Here is a 15,340-nt window from a genome sequence, read left to right on the forward strand (position 1 = left end):
TTGCCCTTTGCTCTACACATTGTACTTGAGTTTGCTTGGTGGATGATGGGCAGATGGGTGGGGTAAGCGACCTTCTCTCCAGAGATTCTGCCTGTCCCACTGAGTTACTCCAGCATTTTGTGTCTATCTTCTGTGTAAACCAGCAACTGCAGTTCCTTCATCCTCATGATGTAGGGTAATGCTACAGAGCTGCCAAGTAGTACGGATTTTACGTATTTTGTACGGAAATGCAATAAGAATGTTGATGTACGGATTTGCTTTGTAAAATACGGATTTTTTTTAAATAGGCCTGACTTCCTGCTTCATCTTGCTGCTTAAAAAATGCAAGGATATAAAAAGTCATACTGTAACTAAAAATTATAGCAGATTAAATCTATTAGTGTTTTAAATTTCAAGATCTGGATGATTATTTTTGTAAGCTTTGATCTGCCTGTCCTGCTACAGGTTTAAACAGCGCTGTCAGTTTAGCGTGTGTGAACAGCGCTATGGGTTCTAATTAGAGAGCTATCAGCTGAAGCGCTATTGCCTTTACACATAGAGCTATCGGCTTTACACTTAGAACTATGGCCACAGCGCTATGGGTCACGGACTGTTCAGGGAGGGAGGAGAGAGGGCGTGAGAGGAAGGGAGGGAATAAGAGAGGGAGGGAGAAAAAAGGAAGGAGAGAGGAAGGAGAGGTAGGGAGGGAATAAGAGAGGGAGGGAGAAAAAGGAAGAAGAGAGGGAAGGAAAGGGGAGGGAGGGAAAGAAAAGAAGGAGGGAGAGGGAGAGGGAGGCTTCCAAAATGGCTTTGACATCATCATCTGGTGCTAAAAGCAGGAAGCAGCGGTTTGAACATAAATATACAAAGAGATGGCAATGAATGCACTGTCAAGTAAGGTGCATAGAAGACATGTCAATTGGTAGCAAAGTTATGCACTCCTGTACTCTTACATGGGTAATTACCTGGGGAGGGGATGGCTTGGGTGGGAAGGGATGAGTTGACCAGGGAGTTGCGGAGGGAACGGTCTCTGTGGAAAGGGGTGGAGATGAGAAAATCTGGCCAGTAGTGGGATCCCATTGGACAATGATCATTGTCACATGTACCGAGGTACAGTGAAAAGCTTTTATAGCGTGCTAACCAGTCAGCGGAAAGACATGACACGATTACAATCGAGCCGTCCACCGTGTACAAATAAAAGCTGAAGGGAATAAGGTAAAGTCTGATCATAGATAGCCTGAGGGTCTCCCCCCGTGAGGTTGATAGGAGGTCAAGACCACTCTCTGTTTGATCGGATGGTTAAGATGCCTGATGACAGCTGGGATGAAACTGTCCTGAATCTGGAGGTGTGCGTTTGTTTTCACACTTCTGTACCTCTTGCCTGATGGGAGAGGGGAGAAGAGGGAAGTGGTTGGGGTGAGACTGGTCCTTGATTATGCTGCTGGCCTTGCTGAGGCAGCGTGAGGTGTAGATGGAGTGGATGGAAGGGAGGTTGGTTTGTGTGCGTGATGGTCTGGGCTGCATTCTCTTGTGGTCTTGGATGGAGCTGTTCCCAAACCAGGCTGTGATGCATCCCGATAAAATGCTTTCCAAGGCGCATCTGTAGAAGTTGGTGTGAGATGCTGGGGACATGCCAAACGACTTAGGCCTTCTAAGGAAGTAGAGGCGATGGTGTGCTTTCTTCATGTGCAATAAAGCAGATCCTCCCAGCAAAGTTGGCCTCACAATCACTCTGGTTTTTGTTTTCCTCCCTTGTAGTTTAAAGATGAAATATCCAAACGGTTCAAAGCCAAACAGGAGCAGCTGGTGCTTATCTTTGCTGGGAAGATCCTGAAGGATGGAGATACGCTCAGCCAACACGGCATAAAGGATGGCCTCACTGTGCACTTGGTCATAAAAACAGCGCAGAGGTAAGTGCTTGCCTGTGCTGCTTCAGCTCCCGCATCCACCTCTGGTACTTTCACCTGCATCCGCTGGAGATGCAACACCTGTCCCTATACCTCCCCCCCTCCACTCCGTCCAAGGTCCCCAACAGTCTTTTCAGGTGAGGCAGAGGTTTTGACTTGCACCTCCTCCAATCGCATCAACTGTATCCACTGTTCCAGGTGTGGAATCCTGTATATCGGCGAGACCAAGCGCAGGCTTCACTGAACACCTCCGCTCAGTCCACCTAAACCTACCTGATCTCCCGGTTGCTCAACACTTGAACTCCCCCTCCAATTCCCACACTGACCCTTCTATCCTGGGTCTCCTCCATGGTCAGAGTGAGGCCTAGTGCAAATTGGAGGAACAGCATCACATATTTCACTTGGGCAACTTACACCCCAGAGGTACAGTGCCCTCCATAATGTTTGGGACAATGACCCGTCTTTTATGTAAAGTGAAATCTGGCTTGATTGTAATGTGTAGGAAAGAACTGCAGATGCTGGGTTAAGTGGAAGGTAGACACAGAATGCTGGAAGGTCTCGACATTCACCGGCGGCTTCCACACGATCTATACCTAGTTATGACATCCACGTCAGTAGCTTACCTCTGCTAATTGCCATCAACAACATTTTCCATTTGTTTCTGTCGTGTCATGTTAATGCTAGTGGCAGCTGTGCCCCAACATATACACAATCTATGGATCAAATTCAACACGCTGTTCTGAAATGCATTGTCCTCATATAAAACGAGGCAGGATTGAATTTGTCGACTGATCGCAGGTTACCAGGGCATTAGATCAGCCACACAACACAATGTATAGCACGAGCAGAGTATATGGACTGTGTGCATCTGAAGAGAGGTCTCGACCCGAAACATCGCCCATTCCTTCCCTCCAGAGCTGCTGCCTCACCCGCTGAGTTACTCCAGCATTTTGTGTCTACCTACGATTTAAACCAGCATCTGCAGTTCTTTCTTACACATTTGCAGTTCCCTCCTACACATATGGACTTTAATATGAGCAAGTGGGCCGACACTGTGGCGCAGCGGTAGAGTTGCTGCCTCACAGCGTCAGAGTCCCGGCTATGGGTGCTGTCTGTGCAGATTTTGTACGTTCTCCCTGTGGGTTTGCTCCGGTTTTCTCCCACATTCCAAAGACGTACAGGATTGTAGGTTAATTGGCTTTGGTAAAAAATAGTAAATTGTCCCTGGTGTGCAGGATAGTGATAGTGTACGGGGTGATTGCTGGTCAGCGCGGACTCGGTGGGCCATAGGACCTGTTTCTGCACTGTATCACTAAAGTCTCAAGTGTGTTGGACTTTGGGAGGTCGAATGCAAGGTGAATATATAAAATTAATGGCAATCATTAATCTGCAGAGAGATCTTAGTGTCCAAGTACATAGCTCACTCTCAATGGCAACACAGGGAGAGTGGTAATATGGTAGGCTTATCTTCATTGGGCAGGGAGGGCATTGAGTATAGCAATCAGGAAGTAATGATGCGCCTTTATAAAACTTTGGTGAGGTCGCACGTGGTGTTTTGCGTGGAGTTCTCTTTGTCCCGATGCAGGAAGGATGTAGGGGCTATGGAGAGAGTGCAGAGGATGTTTACCAGAATGATGCCTGGATTGAGGGACATTAGCTGCAGGGAGAGGTTGGACAGACTTGGATTGTTTTGTGTGGAACGCCAGAGGGTGAGGTGCGACTTGTTCGAAGTGTATAAAATGATGAGAGGCTCAGATACGTTCTGACTGTCCACCCTTTCTCACCCCCCCAGAAGGAAATACCAAATACTAGATTCCTTTATCCTGTATCTGTAGAGGGGGAGGGGGGGGGTGTATATAGGTGCAAGGGGACTGGGAGAGGAGGGACAATGGGGTCTCGGGGGTGGGAGGTGAGTTTGCAAAGCTGGGGAAACGAGTGGACTGAAGATTTGAGATTCCAAATGCTGGAAAATGAATTTTAAACCTCAAGTATGTAGGTACAAATGCAGCATGCTTGTACAAGCAAGATATATGACAGTGTTAAACCTTCCTGGCAGCCCTTCTGTTAAAAACAAGCACTTGGTGCTTTTTAAAATAATGTTTGTTGCACCTTTGGTCTCCCTCTGGACTGTTATAATTGATGTTTACCCTTGCTGTAATCTCCCCTGACAATTCTGGGTTTCTGTTAACAAGCGGGCCAGTGCTTGTATCTAGTTTAGTTTAGCGATACAGCGTGGAAACAGGCCCTTCGGCCCACCGAGTCCGCACCGACCAGCGAGCCCCGCACATTAACACTACCCAACACGCACGAGGGACACATGATCACAGCCGAGCCGTCCACAGTGTACAGATCCATGATAAAGGGAATAACGTTTAGTGCAAGGCAAAGTTCCATTAAAGATAGTCAGAGGGTCTCCAAGTGTCTTTTAGATGTCGTAATTGTACCCATCTGTACCACCTCCTCTAAAGTATCCTCCTAACCCCTTTACACCTCAATCCCAGCTATTTATACCTGACATTTATCTGCTTTTTATTCTTGTCGAAAGTCTTTTGTCATCCAGGTTTCCCTAATCTTGCCTTTACTCTTCACAGGAACATTCTGGCTATGAAACCATCCGATCTCACTTTTAAAAGCCTCTCACTCACCAGGCATCTCTTTATCTGCAAATAGCTTTCCCCAGTTGGGTGGTGCAGCGGTAGAGTTGCTGCCTCACAGCGCCACAGACCCGGGTTTGATCCTGACTACGGGTGCTGGCTGTACAGACTTTGTACTTTCTCCCAGTGACCACGTGGGTTTTCCCCAGGTGCTCCGGTTTCTTCCCACACTCCAAAGTTCAATTGGCTTCGGTAAAGATTATAAATGACCCCGAGTGCAGCATCTCCAGAGAACATAGATAGCTGATGTTTTGGGTTGGGACCCTGGAAGAAATCATAAATTTACAGCTTTTAAATCTTTGTTGTGTCATATCCAGCTTAATGACATTCTTCCTAAAGCAGGACAACGAGAGTTGTACACAACGAGAATGGTACTCCAAATGTGGCGTTGTCAGTATCTTATACAACTGTAACTCGATGTCCCAACTCCTGTACACAATACCCTGACCCATGAAGGCAAGCAAGCCAGGCGCCTTCTTCACCACCCTGTCTACTCATGGAACGGTATTCCTGCAGCCCTAGGTCTCTCTGTTTCATGGCCCTCTCCATTCACACCCAAACAGTTAATAGAAATAATGAGCAACAGTGGGGCCAGCAACGACCACTTGCTACGGGCCAAAGATAAACACAATGTACTTGAATAACAGTGCGTCAGGCAGCATCTATGGAGAAAAACGATGCGTGATGTTTCGGGTCGGGATTCTTCTTCAGACTCGGAATGAAGAAGGGTCCTGCCCTGAAAAGTCACCCATCCTTTTCCCCCAGAGATGCTGCTTGACCTGCTGAGTAATGCCCCTGTCCAACTTAGGAAACGTGAACAGAAACCCGTGGAGACTTTACGCCCCACCCAAGGTCTCCGTGCGGTTCCCGGAGGTTGCAGGTGGTTGCTGGAGGTTGCAGGTAGGGGGACTGACAAAAACCTCCGGGAACCGCACGGAAACCTTGGGTGGGGCGCAAAGTCTCCAGAGGTTTCCGTTCAGGTTTCCTAAGTGGGACAGGGGCATTACTCCAGCACTTTGTGTCTATCTTCAGTATATCCTAGCTTCTGCAGTTCCTTTTTCTGAAAAACAAACCTGTTTTAGAACGAATAGAACGATGGTCATTGCTTCCAACGTGCACTCCACGGACACTTGCCCTGTGTCCTGCTTTGTTGCTTGTTCCCAAAACGTCTCCCTTGTTCCTGAAACTTTTTGAGTCTTTTGAGTCTTCAGGAATATCGCTATCTTTAACAAATTATTGTCACTTTTGTTTGAATACTTGCCCTGATACATGTGAGCTACGAATAGTTTATCTTTCTTGTTTAGTTTAGTTTAGAGATACAGCGCGGAAACAGGCCCTTCGGCCCACCGGGTCCACACCGACCAGCGATCCCCACATATTAACACTATCCTGCACACGCTAGGGGCAATTTATTTTTAAATGTAGCCAACTTACCTACAAACCTGTACATCTTTTGAGTGGGAGGAAACGGAAGGTCTCAGAGAAAACCCACATGGTCATGGGGAGAACGTACAGAATCTGTACAGACAGCACCTGTAGTCGGGATCGAACCCGGGTCTCGGGCGCTGCAAGCACTGTAAGCCAGCAACTCTACCGCTGTGCCAGCGTGCCGCCCTGGTGGAAAGTTTCTGCAGAGCATTATTAAATACACTTTAAATAGCTGTCACCGCTCACCTGACCTTTCCTTCAGCCTATTTCCCCAGTCCCTGGTGAATAACCACCCACATACCTTTAATTATCCTTGTTTAAGTTAAAAAGCGCTGGGATTTGGAAGCGAGGGAATTCTACCACATTGCGTTCACTTCTCCCGGGAGGATCCTTAACGGCACGATCTCTTTTAATCTCGCCTCATTTAATCTCGCCTCATTGCCTCAGCAAGGCCACCAGCATGATCAAGGCCCAGTCTCGACCCGGCCACTCCCTCTTCTCCCCTCTCCCATCAGGCAAGAGGTACAGAGGTGTGAAAACAAACGCACACCTCCAGATTCAGGGACAGTTTCTTCCCGGCTGTTATCAGACATTTAAACCGTCCTCTCACCAACTGGAGAGCGGTCCTGTCCTCTCATCTACCTCATTGGAGACCCTCGGGCTATCTTTAATCGGACTTCGCTGGACTTTATCTTGCATTAAACATTATTCCCTTATCATGTATCTACATGGCTCGATTGTATCAAGCAATCCCAATCTACCGTCTACCTCATTGGAGACCCTTGGACTATCTTTTACCGCACTAAACGTTATTCGTACTATTCCCTTTATCTCTGGACTAAACTAGTGTGGGAACGGGTGATCACTGGTCGGCGTGGACTCGGTGAGCTTAAGGGTCTGTTTCCGCACTGTGTGTAGGATGGTGCTAGTGTATGGGAATCGCTAGTCGGCACTGTATCGCTCAACTCTAAACGGGGAGTGGTGCAATTTGACATGTGGGACTGGAAGGTTTAACAGCCAAGGTTTTCTTTCTATTCATATTCATATTCCCCCTCTCATGACCCGTGGATTTGTGCGTTGCTTCACATGCAAGCCAGGGACGGTAGAGACGGGACGAATTGTGTTATTGCTCGTTGGGCGTGGGCTTGGTGGGGTATCTGTGGCCCTCTCGTTGCTGACTCGCGTGCCCTCCTGTTCTTTTGCCCCCGCCAGGCTCCCGGACTCTGCCACGCAGCCGTCGACGTCAGCCAGCGCTCCGTGCGTGGAAGAGACGGCAGCGAGGCCGGAGCAGCCTGCTGCCGCGGTCACCAGCACGAGCGGCGGGGCCAGCACCACGACCACGGCCGGAGCACCCGCACCCTCGCAGTCTGTCTTGTGTAAGTGTTGGCCCTGCACTTGCCAACGAGGCATGAATGTGTAGGAAGGAACTGTGCGTGCGGGTTTAAATGGAAGATAGGCAAAAAACGCTGGAGTAACCCAGTGGGACAGGAAGCATCTCTGGAGAGAAGTGGAAGAGATAGCATCTCTGGGTGACCCTTCTTTAGACGGATGTCAGGGGAGAAGGAGGTGCAGAGGTAAGGGAGCAAGGGAATGGAGATCAAAGAAAACGTAGAATGGATCATTGTTGGCTGGGAGAAGGGAACAACAAAGCAAACAGAGATAAAATGTAATCGGAGACAACAGGACCGGTTGGAGAACTGGGAAGGTGGAGGGATGGGGAGAGAGGGAAAGCAAGGGTTACTTGAGGTTAGAGAGAAGAGATGTCAATGTCCATACCGTAGATAGACATAAAATGCTGGAGTAACTTAGCGGGACAGGCAGCATCTCTGGAGAGAAGTGGAAGAGATAGTGGGTGATGTTTTGAGTCTGAAGAAGGGTCTCGACCCGAAGCGTCACCCATTCCTTCTCTGCAGAGATGCTGCCTGTCCCGCTGAGTTACTCCAGCATTGTTTATCTCTCTTGCCAAGGAAGCCATCAGATATCACTCTACACTCGCCAATCTGCACTGTACTTCCAGACAGCTGTGGTACAGTATGTTACCCCTGTAAGGTCATATGGTCAAAAGTGATAGGTGAAGAATTAGGTCATTCAGTCCATCGAGTCCACTCCACCATTTAATCATGGCTGACCTATCTTCCCCTCTCAACCCCATTCTCCTGTCTTCTCCCCATAACCCCTGACACCCGTACTAATCAAGAATCTATCCATCTCTGCCTTAAATATATCCATTGATTTGGTCTCCACACCCTCTGACAAAAGAAATACCCCCTCATCTTTCTAAAGGAACGTCCTTTTATTCTGAGGCTATGACCTCTGGTAATAGACTCTCCCACTAGTGGAAACAACCTCTCCATATCCACTCTATCCAGGCCTTTCGCTATACGATAATTTTCAATGAGGCGCCCCCTCATCCTTCTAAACTCCAGCGAGGTCAGGCCCAGCGATGCCAAACGCTCAGCGTTAGGTTAACACTCTCATTCCGGGGTCATTATCATAAAATATCGTAAATCCTGTTACAAATCCTGTTGCCTCCAGGGTGCGAATCATGAGGGTGCGATAACCAGAGAACAGGCAGCTGTGTCTAAGAGGCGGGGGATTGATAGATAGGGGCGCGAGTCAGTCGGGCCTGGAGTCAGTATAGTTTATTGTCACGTGTGCCGGGGCACAGTGAAAAGCTTTTCTTGCGTGCTATCCAGTTGGCGGAAAGACAATACGTGGTTACAATCGAGCTATTGACAGTGTATATGATGAGGGAATAACGTTTAGTGCAAGGTAAAGTCGGCAAAGTCCAAGACAGGGTCACCAATGAGGTAGATAGTAGTTCAGCTCTGCTCTCTGGTTGGTGAGAGGACGGTTCAGTTGCCTGATAACAGCTGGGAAGAAATTGTCCCTGAATCTGGATGTGTGCGTTTGCCCGATGGGAGAGGGGAGAAGAGGGAGTGACCAGGGGGGTGAGACTGGTCCTTGATGCTGCTGGCCTTGCCGAGGCAGCGTGAGGTGTAGATGGAGTCAATGGAAGGGAGGTTGGTTTGTGTGATGGATTGTTTGTGATGGGTTGTATTTTTCTCTCTCCACCAGCTGGATTCGGCGGCATTCCCGGACTCGGGAGCCTCGGAATGGGCTCGGCAAACTTCATGGAGCTGCAGCAGCAGATGCAACGGCAGCTGATGTCAAACCCAGACATGCTGGCGCAGATCATGGAGAACCCCTTCGTGCAAAACATGATGTCCAACCCCGACCTCATGAGGCAAATGATCATGTCCAACCCTCAGATGCAGCAGCTGATGGAGAGAAACCCGGAGATCAGTCACATGTTAAACAACCCCGAACTCATGAGACAGGTGATGGCTTCCTTGTCAGTTGTGTCTCTAGAGATGGCTCCCAGCCCAGGCCACACTTTGTATGCTAGTCACAGAGGTGGCGCAGCGCCACAGACGCAGGTTCGATCCCGACTACGGGTGCTGTCTGTACGGAGTTTGTACCTTCTCCCCGTGACCTGCGTGGGTTTTCTCCGGGTGCTCCGGTTTCCTCGGAGATTCTTACTTGCAGCAGCCCAACAGAATATGTAAACATCTGTCTAAAGAAGGGTCTCGACCCAAAATGTCAACCATTCTTTCTCTCCAGAGATGCTGCCTGTCCTGCTGAGTTACTCCAGCATTTTGTGTCTATCTTATGTAAACATAGTACTGTTTACTGGGGCGGCACGGTGGTGCAGAGGTAGAGCTGCTGCCTCACAGCGCCAGAGTCCCGGGTTCGATCCTGACCTCGGGTGCTGTCTGTACGGAGTTTGTACGTTCTCCCCGTGACCAGGTGGGTTTTGTGCGAGATCTTCGGATTCCTCCCACACTCCAAAGACGTACAGGTTTGTAGGTCAATTGGCTTGGGTTTGTATACTTGGTATAAGTGTAAATTGTCCCTAGTGTGGGTATGATAGTGTTAATGTGCGGGGAGCGCTGGTTGATGTGGACTCAGTCGGCCGAAGGGCCTGTTTCCGTGCTGTATCTCTAATTTAAAAAAGTGGATCTGCAATCATGCATCACAATCGCTCCATTCTTTTAAATCTCTTCTCCTACACCGTGAATGGCCTGAATGTGATCTTGTACGGGTTATGGAGAGAAGGCAGGAAAATGGTGTTAGGTGGGAGAGATAGATCAGCCATGATTGAAAGGCAGACTGGACTAGACTGGACTTTTGTGTCTATCTCTGGAGACCATATTCTTTAGCTGGAAAAAGGTGCAGGAAGGATGTACAAGGACGTTGTCAGGACTCGAGGGCCTGAGCTGTAGGGAGAGGTTTAGAAAGCTAGGACTTTATTCCTTGGAGTGCAGGAGGTTGAGGGGTGATCTTGTACTGTATAAGGTCATGAGGGAATTAGTTGTGGTAAATGCACAGAGTTAGGGAATAGAGAATCAGAGGACATCGGTTTCAGGTGACAGGGGGAAAGATTGAATAGGAACCTGAGGGGGGAATTTTTTCACACAGAGGGTGGTGGGTGTACGGAATGAGCTGCCGGAGGAGGTAGTTGTCCAGGTGTGAAGGAAGGAAATGCAGATGCTGGTTTCAACCAAAGATAGACATAAAAGCTGGAGTAACTCAGCGGAACTCGGCAGCATCTCTGGAGAAGGGTCTCACCCCGAAACGTCACCCATTTATTCTCTACAGGGATGCTGCCTGTCCCGCTGAGTTACTCCAGCATTTTGTGTCTATCTGTCCAAGTGTCTTTGAAATGCTGTTATCGTACCATGAGAGGAATAGATTGGGTAGATGCCCAGAGTTGGGGAATTGAGGACATTCGTATCGAGTATTTAGACGTATCGGGAATCGTATCCAGTATTCTCTGGATACTTTCAAGAGAGAGCTAGATAGGGCTCTTAAGATAGCGGAGTCAGGGGATATGGGGAGACGGCAGGAACGGGGTACCGATTGGGGATGATCAGCCATAATCACATTGAATGGCGGTGCTGGCTCAAAGGGCTGAATGGCCTACTCCTGCACCTATTGTCTATTGACATAGGTTCAAGGTGAAGGGGAAAAGATTTAATAAGAATCTGAAGGGTAACTTTTTCACACAAAGGATGGTGGGTGTATGGAACGAGCTGCCAGAGGAGGTAGTTGAGGCTGGGACTATCCCATCGTTTAAGAAACAGTTAGACAGGTACATGGATAGGACAGGTTTGGAGGGATATGGACCAAGCGCAGGCAGGTGAGACTAGTGTGGTTGGAACGTTGGGCCGAAGGGCCAGTTTCCACACTGTATCACTCTATGACCTGCCTCTAACCACTCAATAACACAGAGCATGTCCTTTATTTTGACTGTCTGCAGACGATGGAACTGGCCCGCAACCCGGCTATGATGCAGGAGATGATGAGGAATCAGGACCGGGCACTCAGCAACCTGGAGAGCATCCCCGGCGGCTACAATGCTCTACGACGCATGTACACCGACATCCAGGAGCCCATGTTCAGTGCGGCCAGGGAACAGGTAGCTTCCATAGTCAGAGCGGGAACATCACAGTCTAAATGTGTACGAAGGAACTGCAGATGCTGGTTTAAACCGAAGATAGATACAAAATGCTGGAGTAATTCAGGGGGACAGGCAGCATCTCTGGAGAGAAGGAATGGGTGACATTTCGGGTCGAGACCCTTCTTCAGACTGGGTAGGGATAAGGGAAACGAGAGATAGACGGTGATGTGGAGAGATAAAGAACAATGAATGAAAGATATGCAAAAAAGTAACGACGATAAAGGAAACAGGCCATTGTTAGCTGTTTGTTGGGTGCAAACGAGAAGCTGGTGCGACTTGGATGGGGGAGGGATAGAGAGAGAGAGAGAGGGAATGCCGGGGCTACCTGAAGTTAGAGAAATCAATATTCATACCACTGGGCTGTAAGCTGCCCAAGTGGAATATGAGATGCTGTTCCTGTAAATGGCTTACTCCTTATTCTTAAACTGTGTGTGGCCCCTGGTTCTGGACTCCCCCAACATCGGGAACATGTTTCCTGCCTCTAGTGTGTCCAAGCCCTTAACAATCTTATATGTTTCAATGAGAACCCCTCTCATGCTTCTAAATTCCAGAGTGTACAAGCCCAGTGGACTCTGCCCCTGTTGTGACTGGGGGAAGGGGGAGCAAGAGCAGGAGTCTGCGATTAGAGAGGAGTCGTGTCAGGGCCTCATCTATGTTAAGAAGAGAGGAAAGCCCGTTTGCTAAAGAATGAGGACATCTCGGGTGTCATGGTATGGGCACAGATGTGGCGTAGACTGCATGATGTTGTCATAAGTGAGCGGGTGATCGCTAGTTGTTGTGTGGGCCAAAGAGCCTGTTGTCATGCTGTCTTTCAATCAACCTTGATGAAACCCTTTCATATTGTAAATTTGGGTTGAATTGTAATGTGTGACCTGACCTTGTCAATTAGAGCTCACGAATCGGGGTCTCGGGGATCGGGGTCTCGGGGATCGGGGTCTCGAGGATCGGGGTCTCGCGAATCGGGGTCTTGCAGATCAGGAGCTAGTCAATTATAGCTTGCGAATTGGGAGCTTGTGAATGGGGATGCCGTGAATCGCACGTCATGCATGTGCTTTTGTTTTGTAGTTTGGGGGCAACCCATTCACAGCCCTGGGTGGAGGCTCGGACAGCAACGCCCAGCCGTCCCGGACCGAGAACAGGGAGCCTTTGCCCAACCCCTGGGTACCAACTTCGCCCTCGTCTCCAGCCGCCAGCACCACCAGCGAGGGAGGCAACGGCAGCAACCAGACAAGCGCACCCGTGTCCAACCCCTTCAGCATCAACTCAGGGAGCTTAGGAAACGGTAGGTATCTTACACTGTGTAGGAAGGAACTGCAGATGCTGGTGTATACCGAAGATAGACACAAAATGCTGGAGTAACTCAGCGGGACAGGCAGCATCTCTGAAGAGAAGGAATGGGTGACGTTTCGAGTCGAGACCCTTCTTCAGACCTTCTCACTAGAGATGCTGGTGATTTACTACAGCATTTTGTGTCGATCTTCGATTTAAACCAGCATCTACAGTTCTTTTCTACTCAATGTTCATGCTGATAAGTCTACGTATCTCTGGCTGCTGGGCTGCCCCACTATGTGGCAGTGTGTGTGTGTGTGTGTGTGTGTGTATGTGTTTGTGTGTGTGTGTGCGTGTGCGTGTGTGTGCGTATGTGTGTGTGTGTGTGCGTGTGCGTATGTGTGGGTGTGTGCGTGTGTTTGTGTGTGCGCGCGTGTGTGCGTGTGTTTGTGTGCGCACGCGTGTGTGCGTGTATGTGTGTGCGCGCGTGTGTGCGCGCGCGTTTGTGTGTGCGCGCGTGTGCGTGTGTTTGTGTGCGCGTGCGCGTGTGCGTGTGCGCATGTGTGTGGGCGCGTGTGCGTGCGTGTGCGTGCGTGTGTGTGTCACAGGAGAAGTGAAGGGAGAAAATGTGTGTTGATTGCAAACTGGGGCATTGTAACCTTTTCACCTTGGGAGCTGGTGCCAGGAACAGCACAGGTTAGGTACAGAGTTGGGACAGCAGGGTGTGTTCTATATTGTTTATCTGCCACATATGCAACTGCACAGTGACATTCTACTTTTACTCCTGTATTCACTGGAATTTCGAAGGATAAGAGGGAATCTTATAGAAACGTATAAAATTATTAAGGGAGTGGACAGGCTAGATGCAGTAAAAATGTTCCCGATGTTGGGGGAGTCCAGAACAAGGGGGTCTCAGTTTAAGATTCAGGTGGAGGTAATTTACGACTGAGATGAGGAAAAACCTTTTCACCCAGAGAGTTGTGAATCTGTGGAATACTCTGCCACAGAAGGCAGTGGAGGCCAATTCACTGGATGTTTTCAAGAGAGAGTTAGATAGAGCTCTTCAGGCTAAAGGAATCAAGGGATATGGGAAGAAAGTGGGGACGGGGTACTGATTCTGGATGATCAGCCATGATCGTATTGAAGGGCCGTGTGGCCTACTCCTGCACCTATTGTCTATGTTTCTATGAAGCGTGGGGGGGAACATATGGTAACTCTCTTGCCCGCTCTCTGCAGGGATGTTCAACAGCCCGGGGATGCAGAGCCTAATGCAGCAGATCTCGGAGAACCCTCAACTAATACAGAACATGCTGTCTGCGCCGTACATGAGGAGCATGATGCAGTCTCTGTCCCAGAACCCCGACCTCGCTTCACAGGTACCACGCTGCGCAACGCTCTCCGCACCTCACACACCCTCCCCTCCCCTCTCCACCCCACCCACGGCCAGCGATGCCAGGGGAGGGGAGTCTATACTTGGGGTGTAGGTGGGGGGGTGACCCTCTCCCCGTGTCCCTCCTGGCCTGCAGGGGACAGAGGACTCAGTGGTTGGGAGAGGTGGGGGGGGAGTGATGGGATCCAGGATGTGATCAACCACACAGTGGCGCGCATCTCTTTAGAACGTGTGAGGAAACGGGTGCAGTGTTGTTGCGTGACAATAAACCAAACTCAAGCACCAACCCGTGCACAGTGTCTATGCTCTGTATCTGCCCAGTTCCCCCCAAGCACCAACTAGTGCACAGTGTCTATGCTCTACCCTTGTTCCCCTCAAGCACCAACTAGTGCACAGTGTCTATGCTCTGCCCTTGTTCCCCTCAAGCACCAACCCGTGCACAGTGTCTATGCTCTGTATCTGCCCAGTTCCCCTCAAACTCCAACACGTGTGCAGTGTCTATGCTCTACCCTTGTTCCCCTCCAGCACCAACTAGTGCACAGTGTCTATGGTCTGTATCTGCCCAGTTCCCCTCAAGCACCAACCCGTGCACAGTGTCTATGGTCTGTATCTGCCCTTGTTCCCCTCCAGCACCAACTAGTGCACAGTGTCTATGGTCTGTATCTGCCCTTGTTCCCCTCCAGCACCAACTAGTGCACAGTGTCTATGGTCTGTATCTGCCCTTGTTCCCCTCCAGCACCAACTAGTGCACAGTGTCTATGGTCTGTATCTGCCCTTGTTCCCCTCCAGCACCAACCCGTGCACAGTGTCTATGGTCTGTATCTGCCCTTGTTCCCCTCCAGCACCAACCCGTGCACAGTGTCTATGGTCTGTATCTGCCCTTGTTCCCCTCCAGCACCAACTAGTGCACAGTGTCTATGGTCTGTATCTGCCCTTGTTCCCCTCAAGCACCAACCCGTGCACAGTGTCTATGGTCTGTATCTGCCCTTGTTCCCCTCCAGCACCAACCCGTGCACAGTGTCTATGGTCTGTATCTGCCCTTGTTCCCCTCAAGCACCAACCCGTGCACAGTGTCTATAGTCTGTATCTGCCCTTGTTCCCCTCCAGCTCCAACCAGTGCACAGTGTCTATGGTCTGCCTCTGCCCAGTTCCCCTCAAACTCCAACACGTGTGCAGTGTCTATGCTCTG

The 15,340-nt window shown here is 49.7% G+C and overlaps 1 protein-coding gene across 3 annotated transcripts in view; it reads left to right on the plus strand.

Annotated features, from left to right (window-relative positions):
- Window positions 1-15,340, plus strand: part of ubqln4 (ubiquilin 4) — a 36,061-nt gene that overhangs the window by 16,904 nt on the left and 3,817 nt on the right. For all 3 annotated transcript variants that reach the window (XM_033016745.1, XM_033016746.1, XM_033016747.1), the window contains exons 2-7: window positions 1,738-1,889; window positions 7,181-7,344; window positions 9,047-9,309; window positions 11,292-11,450; window positions 12,558-12,774; window positions 13,998-14,137. In XM_033016745.1, the coding sequence (XP_032872636.1) occupies window positions 1,738-1,889; window positions 7,181-7,344; window positions 9,047-9,309; window positions 11,292-11,450; window positions 12,558-12,774; window positions 13,998-14,137 (1,095 nt within the window). The remainder of the gene's footprint in view (window positions 1-1,737; window positions 1,890-7,180; window positions 7,345-9,046; window positions 9,310-11,291; window positions 11,451-12,557; window positions 12,775-13,997; window positions 14,138-15,340) is intronic.

Source organism: Amblyraja radiata, unplaced genomic scaffold, assembly GCF_010909765.2.
Source record: "Amblyraja radiata isolate CabotCenter1 unplaced genomic scaffold, sAmbRad1.1.pri scaffold_468_ctg1, whole genome shotgun sequence".
Taxonomy (NCBI): Eukaryota; Metazoa; Chordata; class Chondrichthyes; order Rajiformes; family Rajidae; genus Amblyraja; species Amblyraja radiata.